We start from the raw sequence: 20441 nt of genomic DNA on the forward strand, positions 1-20441 counted from the left end.
CCACTGACGCCAGTAATATACATCTTTGATGTTTTCCTGTGATGGTAAGAAGTAGATCAAAAACACCGAGGGGATTTTAAGACCCAGGGGAATTGCCCAGTGTGAGCTGCAGCCCCATGCCCACCCGCTGGACACCTCTGGGCTCTCATGCCCAAGTCGGTCCTTGCAGGCTGGTATTCTCTGCCCCAGCTTTTTATTTTTGCACAGGGGGTGGCACTTCTCAGTCCGGGTGGAAAGTTGTGCTCATACTGCGTATTTCAGGTACTGCTGAGTTTCTCTGAAATGCGAAAAAGTCCCGGATAAAATGGGCTTCCTCTCTCTGGCAGCGGCATCTCCCCAGAATTTCCCTGGGCCTCATGCATCCATGGTAACTTCTCCTCTGTCTGTCTCACTTTTGGGCCTCCAGTTCTCTGCGAGTGACCTTAAGGGTGAAACAGTGGTGCCTCCTCTAACTACCACAGCTTCCTCTGGGCAGAGTGAGAAAACCTGCCATCTCACACCACTGGGATGTCCTCTCCTGGGCAATGCAGTCTTGTGATCCCCGCACCAAAAGGAATGTAGTTTCAGCCTGAAACCATTCTGAAAAGACCAGTCATTGATGTTAAAGGGCACAGAAATACTGGGAGTGGCTTTTTGGGCATCACTTTCCTTCTTTATCCCAGTTAAGAGGAGGGAAACCCAGGCTCTCCTGCTAGAGCTGAGCAAGGGGCAGATAGACAGCATCCCTCCCGTGCCTCAGCTGCGTCTGTGGGGCCACTGCAGCGCCTGTCAGAGGCTTTGCCTTCCTGTGCGGGTGTGTGGCTGAGCCCAGAGAGGCTCCTAAGCGCTCTTTCTTCACCATCTAGGGGAATTCCTCTTGAGTGTGTTCAGGTAGCTTCATGCTGCAATGGGTTGGCCTTGGTGTCCTTGATGAACCCTTTAGGGGTGTTAAAACCATCTGTCTATTTATAGGTATTTATAAGTTTCTATTTGTTTAGAAACTAACCCCTTGCTTTAGTAAAAAGAGAAGAAAAATATCTGATGTTTTCCAGGTGGGATTAACTGACACGGTGTTGTGCAGATGGGTTGTGCAGATGGGGTGTCTTCAGCATCCCCTAAAGCTCTCCTTCACACCTGTCCGCACCCTGCACTGATCCCCTTGGTGCACGCATCCCTGACAGCCTGGAGAGGACAGAGGCGTGTACTGGTGGCACGGGCACACTGAGGGGAAGGGGGGCCTGCAGGGGTGTGAGCAGGTTTCACAAGGCATCGTGGTAACTTTTATTTTTTCAGAATGGTTCCAGTTCTCTACTCTGTTGAACATGAAAAAATATTGTAGTCTGTATGGAACTTTTTTTTTTTTTTTTTTAATGTGGGGAAGAAAGTTTTTAACCATTTCCCAACTATTTTGTAACATGTTTAGTTAGTTGTCTGTTTTGTTTTGAGAGCTACCATACCAATGTACGTGGTAATCTAGCCTAATCTTCTCAAATTCAGATTTTTTAATTTTTCCTTTCTTTCATTAGCAGGAAGCACTGCATTCTGAATGAACCAAATCAATACCTTTTTGGAAGCTGGGCACTTTTGCATAGAGGGACATTCAGCATTTTAATTGGTGACTTCATATTCTTTCCCCTTGAGTTCTATCAATTCTATTTTATTTCTGCAGTTGTTTGTTCCTTCCTCTTTTTTCTGCTTGGAAATTAATCATGCAGGAAATGATTAACCACAGAGAGCTGTCTGTCTGCCTCTGACTCAACGCGTGTAAGAGGGGAGCCTCGAAGCGGCTTGAAATGGCTGCATGCAAACTGCACTTGCACTGCAGTTCACGCTGTCCATCCCACGTCAAATGTCACTCTGTTCAGCACTTGTAACACTCCTGAGGTACCAAATTAAATTCCAAATGCCCCAAACTTGTTTCAGTTTAGTGCTGCTTATGGATGGCTTGGCAGAGCAAGGGGCTGCTTGCAGAGTGCAATGTACACGGTGTCTCTCCTGTTCTTTGTTTTTTCCATGAAATTAGCCCTTGTCATGACGTGTAGCATATCACAGCATCTTCATACCACTTCTGCACCTGGTAGCTTGCAGAAAGCAGAGCTTGCTGGTGCAGCTCTACTGGTCTGGCTCACCTGGGGCGAGGTGGGCATCTCGCTGGCTACTGGCCGGGGTGGCTTTCTGAGCTGGATGAAGGTACTCCCTGGGCTGGTGGTAGCCTGCAGGGAGCCTGCCCTCACAGCAGAGGCTCTGTTGAGGTAGTGTAGAGCGCATGCAAGGAGGCTGGCAGCCTGTCTGATGGCCATGGTGGGGTCTCCAGCCACAGTGGGGTCCCTACCACTGCTGGACCTCCGCGCAGTGGGGCAGGAGCCATGCTGAGTTTGCCAGCTGGGGAAATTCTGCTTCTGGTCCTATAGGCCTCTGTTTGGAGCCCAGAGGCTGGCATTTTTTAATCCTTGCTGCTGTAGCATCAGGTTTCCTTTAAACCTAGTACTTCCCAAATAGCTTTTCAAAAACGGTGGTAATTGCACGTTTTCTTGGCAATTGTGCCAAGGACAGGCGCACTGGGTTCCAAAGTACTGGTCCTCTTGACTTTTCTTAGGAAATCAGTTCTTTTTCAATACCCTGCAGCGCTGAATGTTACAAGCAGCTTGGTTGTTAGCAGTAAGGTAAAATTTATTACTGGGCGGATTGGTTGCTGTTGCAGATATTTTACGGTGTCAGCTGTTAGCAATTGGACGTAACATCCGTTCCTTAAAATAGGCTGTTTCCCACTGACCAAGAGCAAATAATGAACCACAAGTCCATTGCTGACCTACAGGACGATAGCCAAAACTTCCCTCTAGCTGCAGAGCTGCACTTAGCATCCCGGGACATCTCTGTGCAAAACGCAGACCCCGCAAAGCAGCAGTGAGTGAAGCAGCGTCAGGATTCAAGTCCAGCACCATGCAGGCTCGAGCCCAGGAGGTGCTGCGAGTCCTTAGGGCCAGCCTCAGCACTGCACTGTGTCCACAAGCCCCAGGTCACTGTCCCTGTACAGTGCTTTATTGGTCTTCCTGCAGGCTTACCCTGCTCAGAGTGGTGAATCCAGAGAGAGATTTTTTTTTTTTTTTTTTTGCTTACAATGTCAATCAAAGAAATAGATCATTAAAAAAAAACTAGCAGCCCTACAGCCTGGGTGAGTTGGAGTTTCAAAGGCAGTGGTGCCGTTTCTTACTGCAGTTTCGGTTTGAGTTTCTGATGCTCTTTTGCTCAGCGGCAGAAGCAAAGTCAGGGAGGGGCAGAAGTATGGGTGAGGTCGTGGCATGACTTATGTTTTTAGCTAAAATTTTACAAACTGATGTGTTTTACTCACTCTGTAAGCACATGCGTTATACTTCTGTGTGGGGGCATGCAGGTTTCTGACTAATGCTGTATTATCTTTTTCCTGATGGCTCCTGAGGGAAGTAGATGCTCCAGGACATATCGGAGGCCTAGGAGTCACATTTCAGACTTGCGCAGGGGAAAGCTGTCCTTTCAGTAGGCTCCGGAATACTTCTGACTCAGCCAAGTATTTAGCGATACACACTGCGTTTCTAAACAACCAGGGAGGAATGTCAGTGCCTTTACTGGGTGACCAAATGTAGTCATCTAAAAGGCATATTGCAGCTCCCAGGCCTATTTAATAACTTGTGTTTGCTTACCACTGTTAGCTTGATTTGTCCACCCAAAATTACTCAAAATCATCACATCCATTTCAGCAGATCTTTTTTTAGGAAAATTTAATTGAAAATTGTCAAAGCAAGAACACCACATGCAAACAATTCTGCAGAATACTTGCACTAAACTTGAGGCCAGTGCTTCCCAAGTTTGGCCTGTTGCAGAAGCTTGCCCTGCAAAATGCCATTTTCCAGACCCTCTAGCAGCTGTATTGGGGCCACAGGGCTTGTTGAGTAGCAGATAGACTCGAAGCTGACCAGCATGCAGGTGCAGATCTGGCTTCCACCCCTGCCCTGCCAAGAAAACCCTTCGATACCAGAAGAGGTGTTAGGTAGTGTGCAGCTGATCACTGTGGGCACATTGGAGAAGCATCCTTTCTTGACAGGACAAGAGTGGAAACTAGATACATAGCTAGTATAGATCTATATATACGTCTATACATATTTCTATATAAGCACATCTCTGTATTTGGGTGTATATCTCTGTATTTGGGTGTATATGCATCTAGAGAGAGACAACTATACATCTGTATGGAAATATGTCTATTTATACACATCTCTCTCTCTCTCTGTGTATACATGGATATCTATGTATCTATCTAGTGTAGGTCTCTGGAAGAAGGCATAGGCAAGCAGGAGGCCCCTGGTGCTGTTCCCTTCTTGCCCCCCTGCAAGCAATGTGTGCAGGGAGGGTTTTGGAGGGGCAAGGTGAGTCCGTGGATAGCAGCTTCCCATTAGAGAGCTCAGGCTTCAGGTGCTACCTTGCTTCCCCTCCATTGTCATCAATTCCTTACAAAACTGACCTAAAACAAGCCAGTGAAAAGGAAAGAAAGGATAAAAGAACAGCATGTAGATGGCAAGAGGTTAAAAATGCTGCTGTTTGGAGAAGGTTCTTCCTAGGCCAGCTAGCTTGCCTGCTGTGTGCAGGTTTGAGTTGCCTTGAGGAATTCATTAAAAATCTGATTACAAACCAAACTTTATCCTCCCTGCTCAAGGAGCTTTTCCCTTGGCACGTGGAGCCCCAAGTAGATTCAGGGTCCATTGTCAGGACTGTTTCAGTCTCTTACCAAAGCAGTGCAGGGAGCAGTTTCTCTTTCTCATTTTAAGCAGTTGAAGGAGTTAAAAGCTTGGTGAAGTAGCTTACTGGCACAGTTAGAGACAACTGCAGCTGCGAAAAGGCTGCGTTAAGAAACAGGATGGTTGTGGTCTGCTGCAAGAAATAATTTTCCTGTTGACTATTTTTTTAAACAGGAAGTTGAAGAACAAAGCAGCATTAGTCTTAGTTCTTTTAATAGAGTTCAGATTTTAAATACTGAATTTAGGATACTAAGATCAGGAAAGGCTGGGGCTTTGCACAGAGTTTTATGTAAGGACTGAAAGCCAGGAATGTGGAGGTGCGAAGGACAAGCGGATTCAGGAGGGTCCTGCAAATCTGAACCTTGTGCTACTCTGGCCATGCGTTCGTAGGAGAGGTAACTGTCCACAGGGTGGATGAGAAAACGTGTGTGGGTTTGCAGGATTTTGTGAGTGCGTGTGTTTGCACAGTGCTGCGCAGACTTGGCTTCGCACAGTTTCCTCTTTGTCAGTCCGGCCGTCTGTCAGCTTCCCCTCTGCTCTGCTTGTGCTTTCTCAGTAACAGGAAAGAGCAACAGCTTCTGCAGCAGAGGAAAATAAAACCTCCCCACGCGAGAGATAGCAGTAGTGCCTCACGCCACTCTGAACTCCTGTTTTTTTCTCACTAGTCATCTCGACTTAGGGGTGATGTGCTCGTTTCCTTTCCAAGCCCCTTTCTCCCTAAAGATTTTAGACAAAATCCATTAAAGTCTCCTTTTAGAAAGTGTTCTCATCTCAGGAAGGCAGCTCAGCAGTTTTTCTTGTGGCTTTATTATCTATATTCTAATTCTGCCAAAGCCTGAGCATCTGACAGGATACAGCTGTGCTGCTAACCATTTTTTTTTCTACACACCTATCACAGATCATCTCAGAGGTATCGCAGACTTTGTAGGTGGGGGCCCACCTCAAATGGTAACTGCAAGTGCCATTTTGTTTCATTCTGAACATTTCCCTGGTGTTCATTCAACCTCTGAAGTATGCTGTACCTACCACAAAGCTGATTTGGCAGAGAATGCATTACTGCAGGTCTCCTTAGTTTTATCGAAACCCATTAAGTGACTTCAGAAAGTGAGAGATGTGCATTACTGTAAGTAACTGAATGGGGACATCAGTGCGGGGTTATCTGGAGAGTAGCCCCCATTGCTGTCACGCTGACCTGCCCTGTGTAAACAGTACACACAGTGGTAATTACCGCTGAGCCCTCGCCTCTGGTGGCAGGATGCTCTGCACACCTCCTGCACAAGCACATGGCCGAGCCTGTCAGCAGGTCTCTTGAAGCAAAAGCATTTTTAGGGGCAGACAGCACACCAAATTGCTGAAATGTCACAGCACCATTAGGAGAACCTTGGACCCTCCACTAGGCATGGTTCCAACTAGCAGTGTGCCAGAATGCCACAAAAAAGCCCTTTTGACTGGAAAAAAAAAATCCTCAGTGCTTTAGTGCTTTTTTTTTTTTTTTCCTCCTATATTTTGTTCCACTGAGTTTCTCTCACGTATGCTTGTCCTCAGATTACCCAAGGTAGTTCTGTTTGGGGTGGGGAAGAGCAGGAGCCTGGTGTCGGACAGGGAAGTTGGGGAAGGCTGGTCTCCGGCCACCAGGCTTTTCCCCTCTGCAGCAGCTGGCGGCTGCAGACTGGCTGCCTGCTTGCTCCTCCTCCCCAGGGAAAGTGCACTGAGCATGGCTGGCTTTGCTGCTCCTGAGAAGGAGGAAGGTGCATTCAGAGGTGGTGACAGAGCCTGGCTCCTTCAGAGCAAACAGGGAGAGGGGAAGAAGCATGGGTCTTTCCTAGAGGTCTGCAGTTCAACCCCACCCATAATAGTGGGGGGTGTTATCTTCCAGCTATTTAAGAGCTTTGAAAGGTCAGCATCTCTTTTTGAGTATGATCTTAAAGAGATGATGCCTTTTTGAAGTAAGGTTTGGTGGTATAGCAGTGGGATTACCTGCTATACTACCATGGGAACAGGATTGTTGGGTTAAACAGAGTTCAGTTTTGTTGTTTATTGTTGCATGCAACCATATTGCACACACGCACACAATCCTTGCATACTCTTTGCTTTAGCAGAGCACAAAAATGCAAAACTAGACGTGTCTGTGAGTCTGCATGGCTATAGAGATCATGCAGGGAGTGCCTGTTGAAGGATGTAGCTGTTTTCCATACAATGAAACATGAAGTGCTTTTTACAGACTACTTAGTCCTAGAAAATTGAGTAGATAATCCTGTTTGATGCAGGGTTGGTTTAGTAGAAAGCACCTCCAAAGGTGACAGATTTAATAATCTCTGGGTCTTTGCATTTCTGTATTTTGTTGTGCAGGTTTCTTAGCAAGATCAGCTGGAGTTCAGCCTTCCACCATGCCTGTGCCTCCTCCTCCCGCTCCCCCTCCACCCCCAACACTGGCCTTGGTAAGTTTTACGGGGGGTGGATGTACAGCATGCACTGTCCTCTCTTGCTGCTTGTCATGTTGGAAGAGACATGCAGCAAGATGACAAGGGTGGGTATGATATCTGGGGAAACCTTTCCTACATCTTGTTTACAGCTGATTGATCCTGCAAGAGGGACTGTTACTTCCGTTCCCTGTCAGTGCCCCTGCGCATGTCACTAGCCACATTCACTCTCCATCTTCCTCTTCCTCCCACATTGGTGGTTTGATCTGGTGCAGGGATCCTGGGTGGAGAGGCACAGCTCGTCTGAGTCAGAGGAACTGAAGTCTTGCTCTCCCCTTGCTTTTTTCCAGCCATGTGCTCTCACCTTCTCCCTTGTTACACTTTAATACTTACATGACCTAGTGGTGAACTGGTTCAGAGATCCTGAGCTGGCAAATTACAATCCCTAAAATCCTAATTTTTTTTTCAGGATAGCTCTTAACCGGCATAGCTCCCTCAGCCAGCCTGTGGTATGAAGGTACAAGACCCGCTGCTGGCACAACATGGTGGATGAGACTACATTGGGCCTGGCTTAAACCAGCCTAAACTGGAATGGAGCCTGCCCTGGGCTGTTTGTTCTGACAGGCAGACAAGAAAGAAAGGCTTCTGGAAATGCTATTGTAAAGTACTCAAGTGTTTTGATACCAAAGCCCTAGATGGTTACACAGATAAGCTGGGCTGTGCCCTGCTGCGGAAGAGTGTTTCCCTCACTGCCCACCATCAGCAGATACCGACTCTGTGCTTGGTCCCTCCATGGCAGCTCTCACCACATGTCAGGACTTTTCCATGACGCTGATCTGCTAAGTTAGAAAACTTTTCAGGAATCACCGTTTTGTAAAAGAAATCACATATACATGCATGTGTGTATAGCTAAAACTCCATCTTTCTTCTGAGTTATCCAGAATTTGTATAGTTTGAGTTTCACTACAACTTTCAAGAATGTCAATCTTTTGGTGCAATCGGATTGAACAGGGACAGACTACTCAGTTTACAAAATGGCAATTTTCTGTAGATGTACTTCGGCTTTCAAAAATTAGATTCTTGAATTCAAAAATATATATATAAAAAAAAAAAAAAGTGTTTCCACTGAATTGCGTGAGTTAGAGTAGCAGCACTGTTTGGAGCCTCTAGTCAGTGAGAGGCCAGCTACTTATAACGTCATTCACAAAACCAGATAAGGCAGGTTACCCAGTCTTGTGCTGTTAAAGCAGAAACTGAGGTCTCAGGTAACTACTGTATTTGAGCAGAACTTTGTAGCTGGAACTTGAGGTTTATTTTACCTCCTCATTTTTCATTTTATTTTGCAGGCAAATACTGAAAAGCCAACCCTAAGCAGGTCAGAACAAGCAGGGCGAAATGCTCTGCTATCTGATATTACCAAAGGAAAAAAGCTAAAGAAGACTGTTACTAATGACAGAAGTGCTCCAATTCTAGACAGTGAGTATGATCCTACATGTCTGAGTTTATGTATTCTTTAATGGTTCTACGTATCTGAATGCAGAAAATTTTTTTAGCTGTCATCAGATTAACTGATGTGGGAGAAGCAAATAAAACAGAATGCCCAGGATTGGCATAAATTCTGTTCTTCATGGGTTAAGCCACCTGAGAAATCAAGTTGTGCTAATGAAGTGTGAGTGTCAGTTTGTTTGCTTACTCTCATACAGCAATTTTTCTCACAGTCACTTAAACCAGAACACCATGCCAACCCTGCTAGGAGACCTGCCAAGAAGCTGCAGTGGCTCAGGCAGGCAAACCCTCCTCAGGACTGAGGACAGCACAGAGAAAGTGCACAAAAGTAAAGGCAGCCTTGGTATGGCACCATTGGCCTGTTTAAGGGCCCGGTACTGGTCAAGCAAAGTCCCACCTGGGTGCCGCTGGGCTGGGGTGACTCAGGGCTGGTATCGTTGTGGCTGGGCCTGGTTGCTCAGCTTGGCACGGCGCGGCACCTCAGCGGGCCCCGGTGCAGGAGAGGCCTCCGTCCAGCTGAACTGCTGCTGGGCCTCACTGCGCACCTTGGTGCATGCCGAGAGGAGCCTGGAAAACGCCACGTAGCAAAAGCATTGGGAAGATGGAATGAAAACGGGAGACGGGCAAGGGACAGAGGCCTGCTGTGGTGGTAGCACAGCATTTATTGCCCAGGGAGAGGAGACGTTTCCACAGACTGATTAGCAAATGTGATACAACTCAGTCCAGGTCCAGCCATGCAATTATAGGCTAGACTGTGATGGGAAGATGATGAGGAAAGAAGGAAACACCAACAGGAATATGACCAAATAAGAATTAAAAAAAAAATAGGCACAGTTCAGCAGCCAGCCATGTACCTAGCTTTAAACTTCTGAATATCATTTTTGCAATCAAATTTACATGTTCTAGCTACTCTAATGAGCTGGAGAAAAGCGGTTAAGGGGTTTAAAGGAGGGCTAAACAGTAAGATTAAAATTATGTGGCCTATTATCTTGTTTACATGAATTAACAAATCATGATGAAAGACTAAAACATAGTAGCAGCATTTCTTCAGAGGTTCACACCCTATATGAGTCAGAACCGAATTGAATTAACATGCTTAAGAAAAGAGAAGGATCATGTGAAACATTCCCCCATGAACGCATTCTTCCTCCTTTTTTTCTGGGTGGGATTATTAGGAGTGCTTTTCATCTACAGGTTTTAATTACTTTAAAGTCAGTGAAATTTTTACCCACCCAAAGTTGTGGAAATCGAGATGCCGAGAAATTAAGCAATTGATCCTCAGCCATGCAGCCTTGTCATCGGGGACCTGATCTCCACAGATATCCCAACCTGTGGGCCTGATCATTTTGCACTGATGTTCCAAGTAGGGCTCTTCCCTGTATTTGTAATTGTGGAAATGCTTTAACTTTACCTGTAGTGCTCCAGTGTTGCCACAGCAGAAATATTGATATTAGAGGAAAAACAGAAGACGAAGGAGGGAACTGATTAAAGTAGTTCCATCCTATTGGGAAAATTGGCAGCTTATGATCATACCACTGCATTTCTGGACCTGCAGGAAAGTAATCAAAAAGGAAATCTCTTTCCCCACTAGGCTTTATTTAAATAAGTAGATATGTTGCAATGAAATCAATAGTGACAGAAGTCTATGTATTCCCAGAAGTGATCACCAGAGATACCTCCAAGAGGAAGAATGCCTTTGCCTTCTCCCTCCTTTCTCATTTCTCATTTTCCTCATTTGCCATGTCTTTCAGTTTGCTTATGGAGAAATGGAGGTGAAGGATGAGAGCAAAGGTATGAAAAAATGGAAAGCAGCTACATTGATGTTAAGAAAGAGAACGTGATATTCTCAGAGGCCCTATCCATTTTCAGTTCCAAATTCTCCAGAGTGACTGTTTCTCTGCTTTCCAGTCCAGAATAGACTAAAGGAAAGTGGTGGCTTAATAAAATTCAGTAGCTATGTTTATTGCGCCACCTCTTCCATGGTGCAATAGTGGTGGTAGTGGCAGCTGTGATGATCCAACCTGTACAAAGGCTTGCTTGTGTATTTTGAAAGCTTGTTCTTTTTTCCCCAGTTACAAGAGTTGCTCTATTCAGAGTACTTTGCAGGATCAGCCTTGCTTCCCTGCATAACATGGGGACTTTTTTTTCCCAACAGAACCCAAAGGACCTGGTGGAGGTGGTGGTGGCTTTGGTGGAGGCGGTGCTGGCGGCGGCGGGGGTTTTGGTGGTGGCGGCGGTGGTGGTGGCAGTTTCGGTGGTGGTGGACCACCTGGCCTTGGAGGCCTTTTCCAAGCGGGAATGCCAAAGCTCAGATCTGCTGCGAGTCGAGATGCTGGTAAGAAAGACCTTGCGGTTTCAGCACAAATAAGTAAATGGCAGATTACTTATTAAAACCTTCATACGATAGCAGTAAATTACCTGCTGGGATTAAGTATGTCTTCAGATATGTGAGGCTCTTAGGAAATGAAATTTTGACCTTGAATCTTGTTTTATTCTTATATAGTAGATTGTATGAAGAAGTGAGATTCCTCTTCCACCCTTCCTCCTACTTATTGATAAAAACTAAAGGTCTTGACAATGTCAAGTGGCTGCCTGCAAAGCAGTCAGTCAGACTAGGTTCTGCCTTGGCTGGGGGTGTGCAGGACTAGAGGGGAGCACAAGAGCATTCCTGATTAATTCTGCCTTGTGCACCAGCAAAAAGGGTCTGATTTCCATTTGGAAAGTACATCTGTGCCAGCTCCGCACCAGCATGATTTACCACTCTGGGAGTGCACAAGGCACCCTGGCTGGCTGGTGCGCACGCTGCAGTTGGAGGCTTGGCTAGGGCATGTGCTGTATTCTTCGAGCTGGCAAAACAGCTGCCCAAAGCCCCGTGCCCTTTGAGGCGACAGAGACCTGGGAGCAGTGAGTTTCCTAGAGCTAAGGATGCAGCACTTCACAGCTGTTGAAGGAGCACTGGGCAACAGGGGCCATAGAGTGTTATGAGTCTTGCATGTTTTATAGACCAACATAATTTTTCAGCACATTTGTACAAAAGAGGCTCTCGGAGCTGGTATTCTCTATTGTGTCACAGTCTATTTTGGGAGCTTGTATTAATGTAAAAGTTCCTGGCACAACCAAAGAGCGTTTCTTCAAGCGCAAGCCCAGCCACCTTCTCCCCACCATACACAACCGCGTCCTTAGCTAACACCCCCCGGGAAGGGCCGAGAGGTGCCTGTGGCTGGACGGTACTTGTCAAACACCCCTTAAACCACCCGCTCCGCGGATGCTGAGGTCCTGTCTCTCTCTGTCTCTCCGTGCAGACCCCGGGGCCGCCCGCCCGCCCGCGCTGCCGCCCGGCGCCCGCTCTGCCGCCGCCAAGCCCTTCCCGGGGCCGGCCGGCCCGCCGCGCTTCCCGGGGCCGCCGTCGGGGCAGCGGAGCCCGGCCGCCGACCCTCCGAGGAGCCGCCTGCCGCCGCCCCGGCCCGACGCCGGCTCCAAGCCCGAGACCGCGCCGCCGCCGGTGCCCAGCACGCCGCGTCCCGGCTCCTCCGGCCCGCACAGCCGCGGCTCGCCGCCGGTGCCGGCCGTCAGCCGCCAGCCCAGCCTCGGGCCCTGCCCGCCGCCCTTCCCGGGCAGCCGCGGCGCGGGGCCCGCCGGCTCCCTGCGGCAGCCCGGCCCGGCGCCCCCCTTCTCGGGCCGGCCGCCGCTGCCGCCCACGCCCGGCCGGCCGGCGGAGGACAAGCCGCCGCCGCCCCCGCCGCCCCCCGCCGGCCACCGGCCGCCCGCCGCCCGGGAGCCCGCCCTGCCGCCGCCGCCGCCGCAGAACAGCAAGCCGCCCGTGCCCGCCTCGCCGCGGCCGCCCCTCGGCGCCCCCGCGCCCCCGCCGCCCCCCAGCAGGCCGGGGCCGCCCCCCGTGCCGCCCGGCCCCGCCGGCGGCGACGAAATGCCCCGGCTGCCCCAGCGGAACCTGTCCCTGGTGCCCCCCGCCGCCCCCGGCACCGTGGGCGGCCGCTCTGGACCCCTGCCGCCGCCGCCCAGCGAGAGGCCCCCGCCGCCCGTCAGGGACCCCCCGAGCCGGACAGGTAGGTGGCGGGGTGCTCTGCCTGGCACCCGTGGGTGGCAGCGCCCTGCCGAGTGGCAGGTGCGAGCGGTGGCACCGGGTGTTGGCCCTGCGCAGCGGGAGGTGACCCCAAACTTTGGCCGTCGTGGCCTGGCTTGGCCTCGCAGCTGGCGGCGTCAGTGCTCGCATCAAATACACTGTGAGCCAGCATCCAGAGCCCCAGCCCATGTGGGTTTCAGGCCATGTGAGGTGAGGCAGCGCCGTTCCAGCCAGCTCTGACTCGCAGGTGTCAGAAACGATGCTCACAGGAGACTCTCTAATGGAAAATGAGGGTTTGTGGGCGTCATGGTGGCTCAAGGGAAGCCGTTGTGCCACACCTGCCAACTCACGTGCACTTGGGCAGATCCTGGCAGTTTCTGTTACAATTTCTGCGATAAGGAAGGGGTTGCAAGCAGGGGGCTGCCCATTACATGCTGTAACGCAGGGCACCTGTATAGCCCAGCCTCTGTTCAGTGACAGCATTCACCCTACTGAGTCAACCTGTGTAAGGCAATGGTGGTGCTGTCACGAGATGAGGTTTGCAGAGCCTGACCTTCTACGTGTTGGGAGACACGCACGCTTACAGGAAAATACAAATTATTTTATTAAAAGACCGATCTGACAGGTGTTAAGTGGGAGTTGCTACAGCATGACTAACTGTCATTACTTGTTGTACGCAGATTTCAAACGAGACTGAAAATAAGAGTTGTCTCCGTCGAGTTATTTCATCACTTATTTTGTCCTCTGATAATTATCATTCGTAACTTTCAAGAACTGTGCATCATGACCCTTAGTACTCGATGGCTTTCTCTTTGGAGATGAGTGAATTGAGGCACAGAGAGCCAGGCCCTGTAGCATCAGGAAGGGAGAAGCTTTGCATGGAAGGCAGCCCAGGGAAGCTCCATGGAGTTACCTTCCATTCCATCCTCTGGATTAAGAGGAGCAGCACGTCAGCCCATTGAGCCAAAGGGGGGCACCATGCCAGCACAGCCTGCCGGGCCCCAGACAAATAGGAGGAACTTTGTCACCTATGGCTGGGGAGGGCGGATCAAAGCTGCAGGGGGCAGCTGTGATTATTCAGATGGTTCAGGAACTTTTCTTGGGATGGTCTCTGCTTCCACAGGAGGCTCCTGTTTGGCTCTTTCCTAATGCAGAATATTTTGGTAAATCTGCGCTACTTTTCTGCTGATTTCATAATTAGAAGGAAGCTGTAGCTGTAACTCGAAATGTAAATACTATTTTGCAACAGTTTGAGGTATATCATGGGGTTTAGGTACATTTAGAGAGAGAGCAAGCAAAACTGTTCTGGAAGTTTTTCAAAATGCACATCTGTAACTAGATTTCATCAGAACAAGGAAGCGTTTCATTAAATGAACATAATCGCCAATTGCCCAACTGCACCGATCAGAGAGGCAGCGAGACCTTTGGACGTTCACAGCCCTCCACACCCTCCACTTAGTCTCCTCCTGCCCTAGGCAGGGATTCCTCTCTGGCTGGCAGCAGCACCTCTCCTGCACTCATTTACTGGTGCCTCTGGGAGAAGCACCTTTCCCCTGCCTATGTGGGCTCTGCCTTGATGTCGCCATGCCAGCCGCCCCAGTGCACAGACGCTGGAAATGCAAGTCTACGTGTGAGGTCTGTTTCCAGCCTAGCGGGAGGTGGATGTGCTCCAGCTACAGGAATAAGCTGGCACACAGCACAAGCATCTATAAAGGAGAGCGCTGATGCCACCACACTGCCTAACACTGCCGCCCCCAGGCTGAATCCCCTGTATGCCACCGAGAGCACTGCTTGTGACACCCCCAGGGGACCACCCCCATGGGGAAGGAGCCTCTGTTCCATGCTGCCTTGCCTCGTGAGGGCACGTGGAGAGGCAATGCAGTGTGGCCTGGGCTCCTGCATTACCCTGGGCTCCAGCTGTAACTGCTGGCCATCGTGGCCACTGTCATTCAGAGGGGTTCGAAAGGAGCAGCCCCGCTATGGAGGTTACTGTACCTGAGAGAAAGGGGAGTATGGGCACTGAGGTGTGTTTGTTAGATATACCGTGCTCCTCTACAAGCCAGTGTCAGCTCCCCAGAGAGACCTGCAGAGCTGGGAGGTGGGTCTGGGGGACACTCACTCTGGGGGCCCTACCAGCCTGCCCTCTCCTGTCTGTTAGCAAGAGGCCCTGGGTCATGGGCAGCAGCTTACCACTGACAGAACAATTCTCCATGTAAACATTGTTTGTGTGCTTGCCTCTCTGCTCTCCCCAGGCCCCCTCCCTCCACCTCCTCCCATCAGCAGGAATGGGAGCACCTCAAGGGCTTTGCCCGCTGCTCCCCAGCTGCCTTCCCGGGCTGGGCTGGAGAACCAGAGAGGTGGAACCCGACCACCACTTCCCCCTGACCGGCCGGGATCGGGAGCGCCGCCGCCACCACCACCGCCTTCATCAGCACTCCGAAATGGCTTCCAGGATCCGGGCGATGGTAAGCCATGTTACTTGCTTTTGGTAGAATTATGTATAGCAGCTTTTGGCCTTAACAGAAAAAAAATATTTGTGGGAGAGGCTTTGTTTCTACAGCAAGCTTTGAATTTCTGGTCCACAGAGGTATCATGTGAGTCTGGATTAATCCTGCTAAGTATGAATGGAATAAATATTCTATGTATAAGACAGAACTGCAAACTTGTCAATATATGCTCAGAAGTAACCCTTTGAAAAATAGCCTGAAAAAAAAAAAGCATTCACCATGCTCGACTTTCCTACAATACATAAAGAAGGCCAAAGGGGATTGTTCTGACTGTAACATGAATTCACGCTATAGCTACACTGAGACTCTTTGTAAGGCAGAACAAGTTAGATGATGACTCAAAAACTGAAAGCTGAAAAACAGAATGGAAGAGATTGTCAGAACACTGCTGAAAATGTCAAGTTTCTCTCTTCTTGCTGGTGTTTGTTGAAAAGGTGAGGTCCAAGACAGATGGGTTTTAAAGATTCATCCTGTTTTTCTTTTTAATTGTTTTCTGTTCGCAAAGGACAGATACATCCTTCAGCTAATTATGGAAGGCCAGAATTTGTATTTCTGACATTTATGAAGTTAGAAAAAGCAAGCAGAAAATAAAACTGTAACCCACACTATTGAACCATCTTTGCACATCAGATAAGGCAGGTGGGTCTCAAACACATTTTTTCCTGCCTAAGTCATTTGCAGGATTCAGAACCTGCAGCTCCTTTACACACTGGTTTCTAATTGCAACCATTGGGAGTAAACATAGGAAAAACTGGATCCCAGCAAATAACCACATGTTCGACCGCTGGGAAAAAACTTACTCAGCTCTTCATTACATTATGCAATAAAATTAAATAATATCGCAAGAAAGTTGTAGTTGCGAAGTCCTGAAGCAACCAAGTGAAGAAATGACAAAGTTTAAGATGGCCCACACTTGGGCATCCAAATTCAAGTGCAGAATAGAGCTACATAAAAATACTTTTCCTTTCATTTCAATGAAGAAACTTAGCAGCTTTATATATTCTTTACAGTCCTATACAGTCAATAAATATGTCAATAGCATCCTAGTAGTTTCAAGAGATACTGATGTATTTTGCCATTTTTGACACTACTTTTCTGTCATTATACGTTCTATTATAGCGGCCCCAAAATTTTATTTTTCATGTACAAAAAATAAGAAACAAAAAAAAACAACAAAAAATAAGAAACAAAAAAACACTCCTTGCAAGTTAGAATGCTTTTATTTATGCTTTTGACCTATGTTTATCAACAAAGTCTGAATATCGGAAAATTCTACACCCAGAAACAAAATATTGTTCTGGAGTAGGAGGTGTTGTGCATTTCCTATAACATACACACACATATATATACACACATATGTGTTTAAAAAAACAAAAACAAAAGCCAGTAGAACTATGGCCATTTTCCTGATCTGTGATTTTGCATTAAATTGTCTAAGTGATCTGTTAAAGTTAATTAAGAATTTTAATTCTTAAACTAATCTAAAGCATCATCTTCCCTGACTTTCCAGTAGGATGCTGGTTCAATACTCAGCTATCTAAGCATTTTGCAGTATAAAACATCTATTAAACATTATATTAATATCAGTTGAATTTTCTGAAGCTGTATCAAAACACTAACCAGTAAAATGCATGTTTGTTTGTTTTTCAGATGAGTGGGAAAGCAGATTTTCTTTTCATCCTATATCCGATTTACCACCTCCAGAGCCATATGTACCCGTGAACAGAAGTTATCCCAGTAAATTAGCAAGAAACGAAAGCAGAGGTAAGTTTGTGCCACCTCTGGTATTAGAATTTCAGTGTATTCTCCTGAATGAAAACTTCTCCAACGGCCTTTTCACCCTTCCTCACTGCACAGAAAAAGCTTAGAGGTTCACAGGTGTAAGCCCTCTTAGGCTTGTATTTTGGGATAGGTTGGGTGAGGGATTGTTAGGTTTCTAAGTTGTAATGTGTATTATAAGAGACCACTTCTGCTATTATATTGAGCTCCCTTTTGCTACAGGCAGACAGAACTGCAAAATCTCAGTGCCTCACCAGTGACTTTTGACTGTTTTTGTCCCTGTTATTCCTCTTGGAATGCTGTTCTAGGACTTTTCTCATTCCCCATCTAAATCCACCTATGACGTGTTTTTTTGTGTGTGTGCAAACATCATCCTTGAGTTCAGTTATCCTCCCTACTTGATATGTTAAACCCCTACTATTTTTTAAGACAACAGTCTTACTTTCCTCTTAGCTTCTGGCTTGCCGAGTTGATTAAATCAGGATGTACTACACTCTTCTTCCAAGCGAAGTTCTCCATTTCTCTGATCGTCGGTGTTGTTTCAGTATACATTTCAGTGTTACATGCTGTTCCAGTTGAGGTCTCGGCTGGGTCTTCTATAGCAGCATAAAAGTTTCCATTAGTTATCACCATTAGTGGTATTTCGCCAGGTACACCCAAGGATCAATTTACTTCTTTCACAACTGGTCACATCAGTGGCTCATAGTCATCCTGTAATCATCTGTACACTCAGATCTTTCTGTCTCCTGTTTCCAAATGTTGAGGTTTTGGTTTGGAGCAGAAATTCCTGTTGGTCTCTGACCCTTCGCTTTGTGCACTTAGCTTTCTGCCCATTCCTATTACTCCACAAGGAGAGGCAAAGAAATGTAAGCACACTTTTATATTTACTTTCAGAAGTTTGGAATGAAAATCTTCATATCGGGAAACATATGAAGAGCTTTGAAATGCTACTGAGTTTAGCGCTTGCCACTTTCATTGAAATTTGCATGTGTTTCAAGTAGCACTGATACTGTATGTGTTCACATAAAACAATAAGGCTAGTAAGAGTGATTGATCTATTTTGAGAAGGGGCCTAAGAACTGAAATATGTGTCCTTTTCAGACATTGAAGGAGATACTTTATTTTGCACTGTTCAAGGTTCTTACGTTGTTTAGTAAACTAACTGAGAACTCTACAAAGGTATTTTCTAAAATGGTTAGACAAAGAAATGAGTAGATCTTCACCTGAATTAATGGCTTGGATGTGAACTCCCAATATTAAAAGAAGCCAGGAGTAACGCAAAAATCTTTCTTTCTCTTTTAGGTGGCTCTGGCCGAAAAGAAAGAGGTGCTCCCCCACTTCCACCTATACCAAGGTGAAGTGGGTTCTGGCTCATCTTCGGGCAACATCTGTTTTACAAGGTTTCCTTCAAGTCAGCTTTCCTGTCCACATCATTGGAAAGTTGTCTGTTTTGCTTTATTTCCACTTTTGGCTTGTCAGCTGGAATAAACTTCACTGTCTATTACAGTTGTAATAGACACAGCTTATGAACTATAGTTGCTCAGAGCTATGAATTTTGTTTGCTTATGCTGCAGGCTGTCAGGAAAGGCATTTTGTGGACCACGCGCAACATTCGTGCATCGTGCTTACCGCGTCCAGCCCTGTCCCCTTGAGAGTTTCATAGAAGGTCTGGCTTTGAATTTAACAAGAGCTGGAACAAAGCTGTTTCATTCATTTGGGGGACAGTGGCTGTATTATTTGAATCATCAAGTACAATCTGTTTGCTGTTTAAAAACCAATTGCCAGGGAATACCATGTAGCTGAGAGTCCCCTGGATCCTGCTTTGTGTGCCTGACCTGGTCCAACTGCTTCTGCAAGCCATATTCCTACTACGTGAGGACCGAGAGCTCATCCTAAGTCTTTTTCGCCTCAGCTTAGCCGAGCAAATCATGTTTTATACAATAGATGGCACATCCTGCCCCAGGGATGGACTGTGTTTGGCCATATTTTTTACCTGCAGAGAATCTTCCAAAGAAAAGCACAAATGAAGAATTCATCAGCATGAAAATATCTTCTTTACAACTTTTTCCTCCTTTTGTAATAGCGTTACGTTTTTAGTCACTTAATTCTTTCCTGCTTTGATGTGGACCAACCCACAGTCATCCGTGTCCTGGATTATTGTAATACCCTCTACCTGAGACTACCCGCAAAGAGTCCTCAGGAAGTAGCCTTAGTGCAAATGCAACAGTTATTGTAGTTGTTTCTTCTCTCTGTACAGCATCGCTAACACCAGCGCTGCACAGACTGCTTTCCAGTTGTTTCTTTGGTACAATTAAATGATGGGTTTTTGACTTTAAAAGCTTCCTGGGGCTTAGGTCACAAGTCTCAGAGAAATTGTATTTGACTTGCATTACAGCAGAGCAGCTGAGGTCAAAAATGTGCATAAGTGAAAGCCCTGTGATGTAGTGAAGGAGGTCTGGGGTTTGTGCACGCAAGTGGGAGCATCAGCTCCAAAATTTGCTGTCTGCACTGGTTCAAGAGGAATGCGAAGATTTGGCCTTCTGAGTTTACCATGAAGCCTGTCCTTTCAACCTTTGCTGAAACAAGTCTCAGCAGAGAGCTACAAGGCTTACGCTAATAGAAAAAAGTGTAAAGTATTCTAACGTTGTGACAATTGGTTAAGATGTTTAATGGCTTTTGAATTCTGTGTTTGGGAAAAGAGTTCATTGAGTGAGCGTGTTTTATAAATGGATCTAAATGCATGTAAAATGCCTTTGGAAATTAGAGGAAGATTATAATTCTGAATTTGAACTATTGTCAAATAATATCTCTTTTTTAATTGGACTTCTGAAGGTTAGCCCTGAAAAACTCCTCTGTCTCCTCCACGGTTTTTTTTCCAGCATACTCCTTGGGACCCCTACCAAGCCTGGATCAGCAGCCATGTTTCACAGGGTATAGCTAAAAAAAAAAAAAAAAAAAAAAAAAAAAGAAAAACTAGTCATGTGGGTTAAGAAAGTGTTTCTCTAGTGTGGGAGATATGATCTGAAGTATACACTGATGCTAGAATGAGGTCAGTCCTAGAAAATCCAGGGAATGTAGCTGAAGAGAGTTTGAACCCCACTGAAGTGTTTGCACATGGGGCTTTTTGCCCTGTCAGTGGGCACAGGGCGGGGAGACCCTCCCTGCACCACCACCTGGACAGTCACCATGAAGAGCATGAGGCAGAGCTGGATTTGGCCAGATCAACATTAATTTGGCCTTTTTGGTATTTGTTTACAAAATCTTGTTAGCTGTGATAGCATTTGATTACATACCAGTTTTTTACATTTTTGTATCTAGTGACATATTTTAAGTTACTATTTATGGTCTTGAACCTGCAATTCAATGCGCAGGCGCAGGGATGTATCTACATCTAATTGCA

The 20441-nt window shown here is 46.9% G+C and overlaps 1 protein-coding gene across 3 annotated transcripts in view; it reads left to right on the forward strand.

Annotated features, from left to right (window-relative positions):
- The window catches only part of WIPF1 (WAS/WASL interacting protein family member 1), a 51264-nt gene extending 31256 nt beyond the window's left edge, over positions 1–20008 (forward strand). For all 3 annotated transcript variants that reach the window (XM_032190217.1, XM_032190219.1, XM_032190220.1), the window contains exons 3-9: positions 7098–7186; positions 8515–8644; positions 10830–11009; positions 11977–12738; positions 15008–15220; positions 16913–17026; positions 18344–20008. In XM_032190217.1, coding sequence (XP_032046108.1) covers positions 7136–7186; positions 8515–8644; positions 10830–11009; positions 11977–12738; positions 15008–15220; positions 16913–17026; positions 18344–18399 — 1506 coding nt within the window. In that variant the 5' untranslated portion in view covers positions 7098–7135 and the 3' untranslated portion in view covers positions 18400–20008. The remainder of the gene's footprint in view (positions 1–7097; positions 7187–8514; positions 8645–10829; positions 11010–11976; positions 12739–15007; positions 15221–16912; positions 17027–18343) is intronic.
- The last annotated feature ends 433 nt before the right edge of the window (positions 20009–20441 follow it).

This window comes from Aythya fuligula, chromosome 6 (genome assembly GCF_009819795.1).
Source record: "Aythya fuligula isolate bAytFul2 chromosome 6, bAytFul2.pri, whole genome shotgun sequence".
In the NCBI taxonomy this organism is placed as follows: Eukaryota; Metazoa; Chordata; class Aves; order Anseriformes; family Anatidae; genus Aythya; species Aythya fuligula.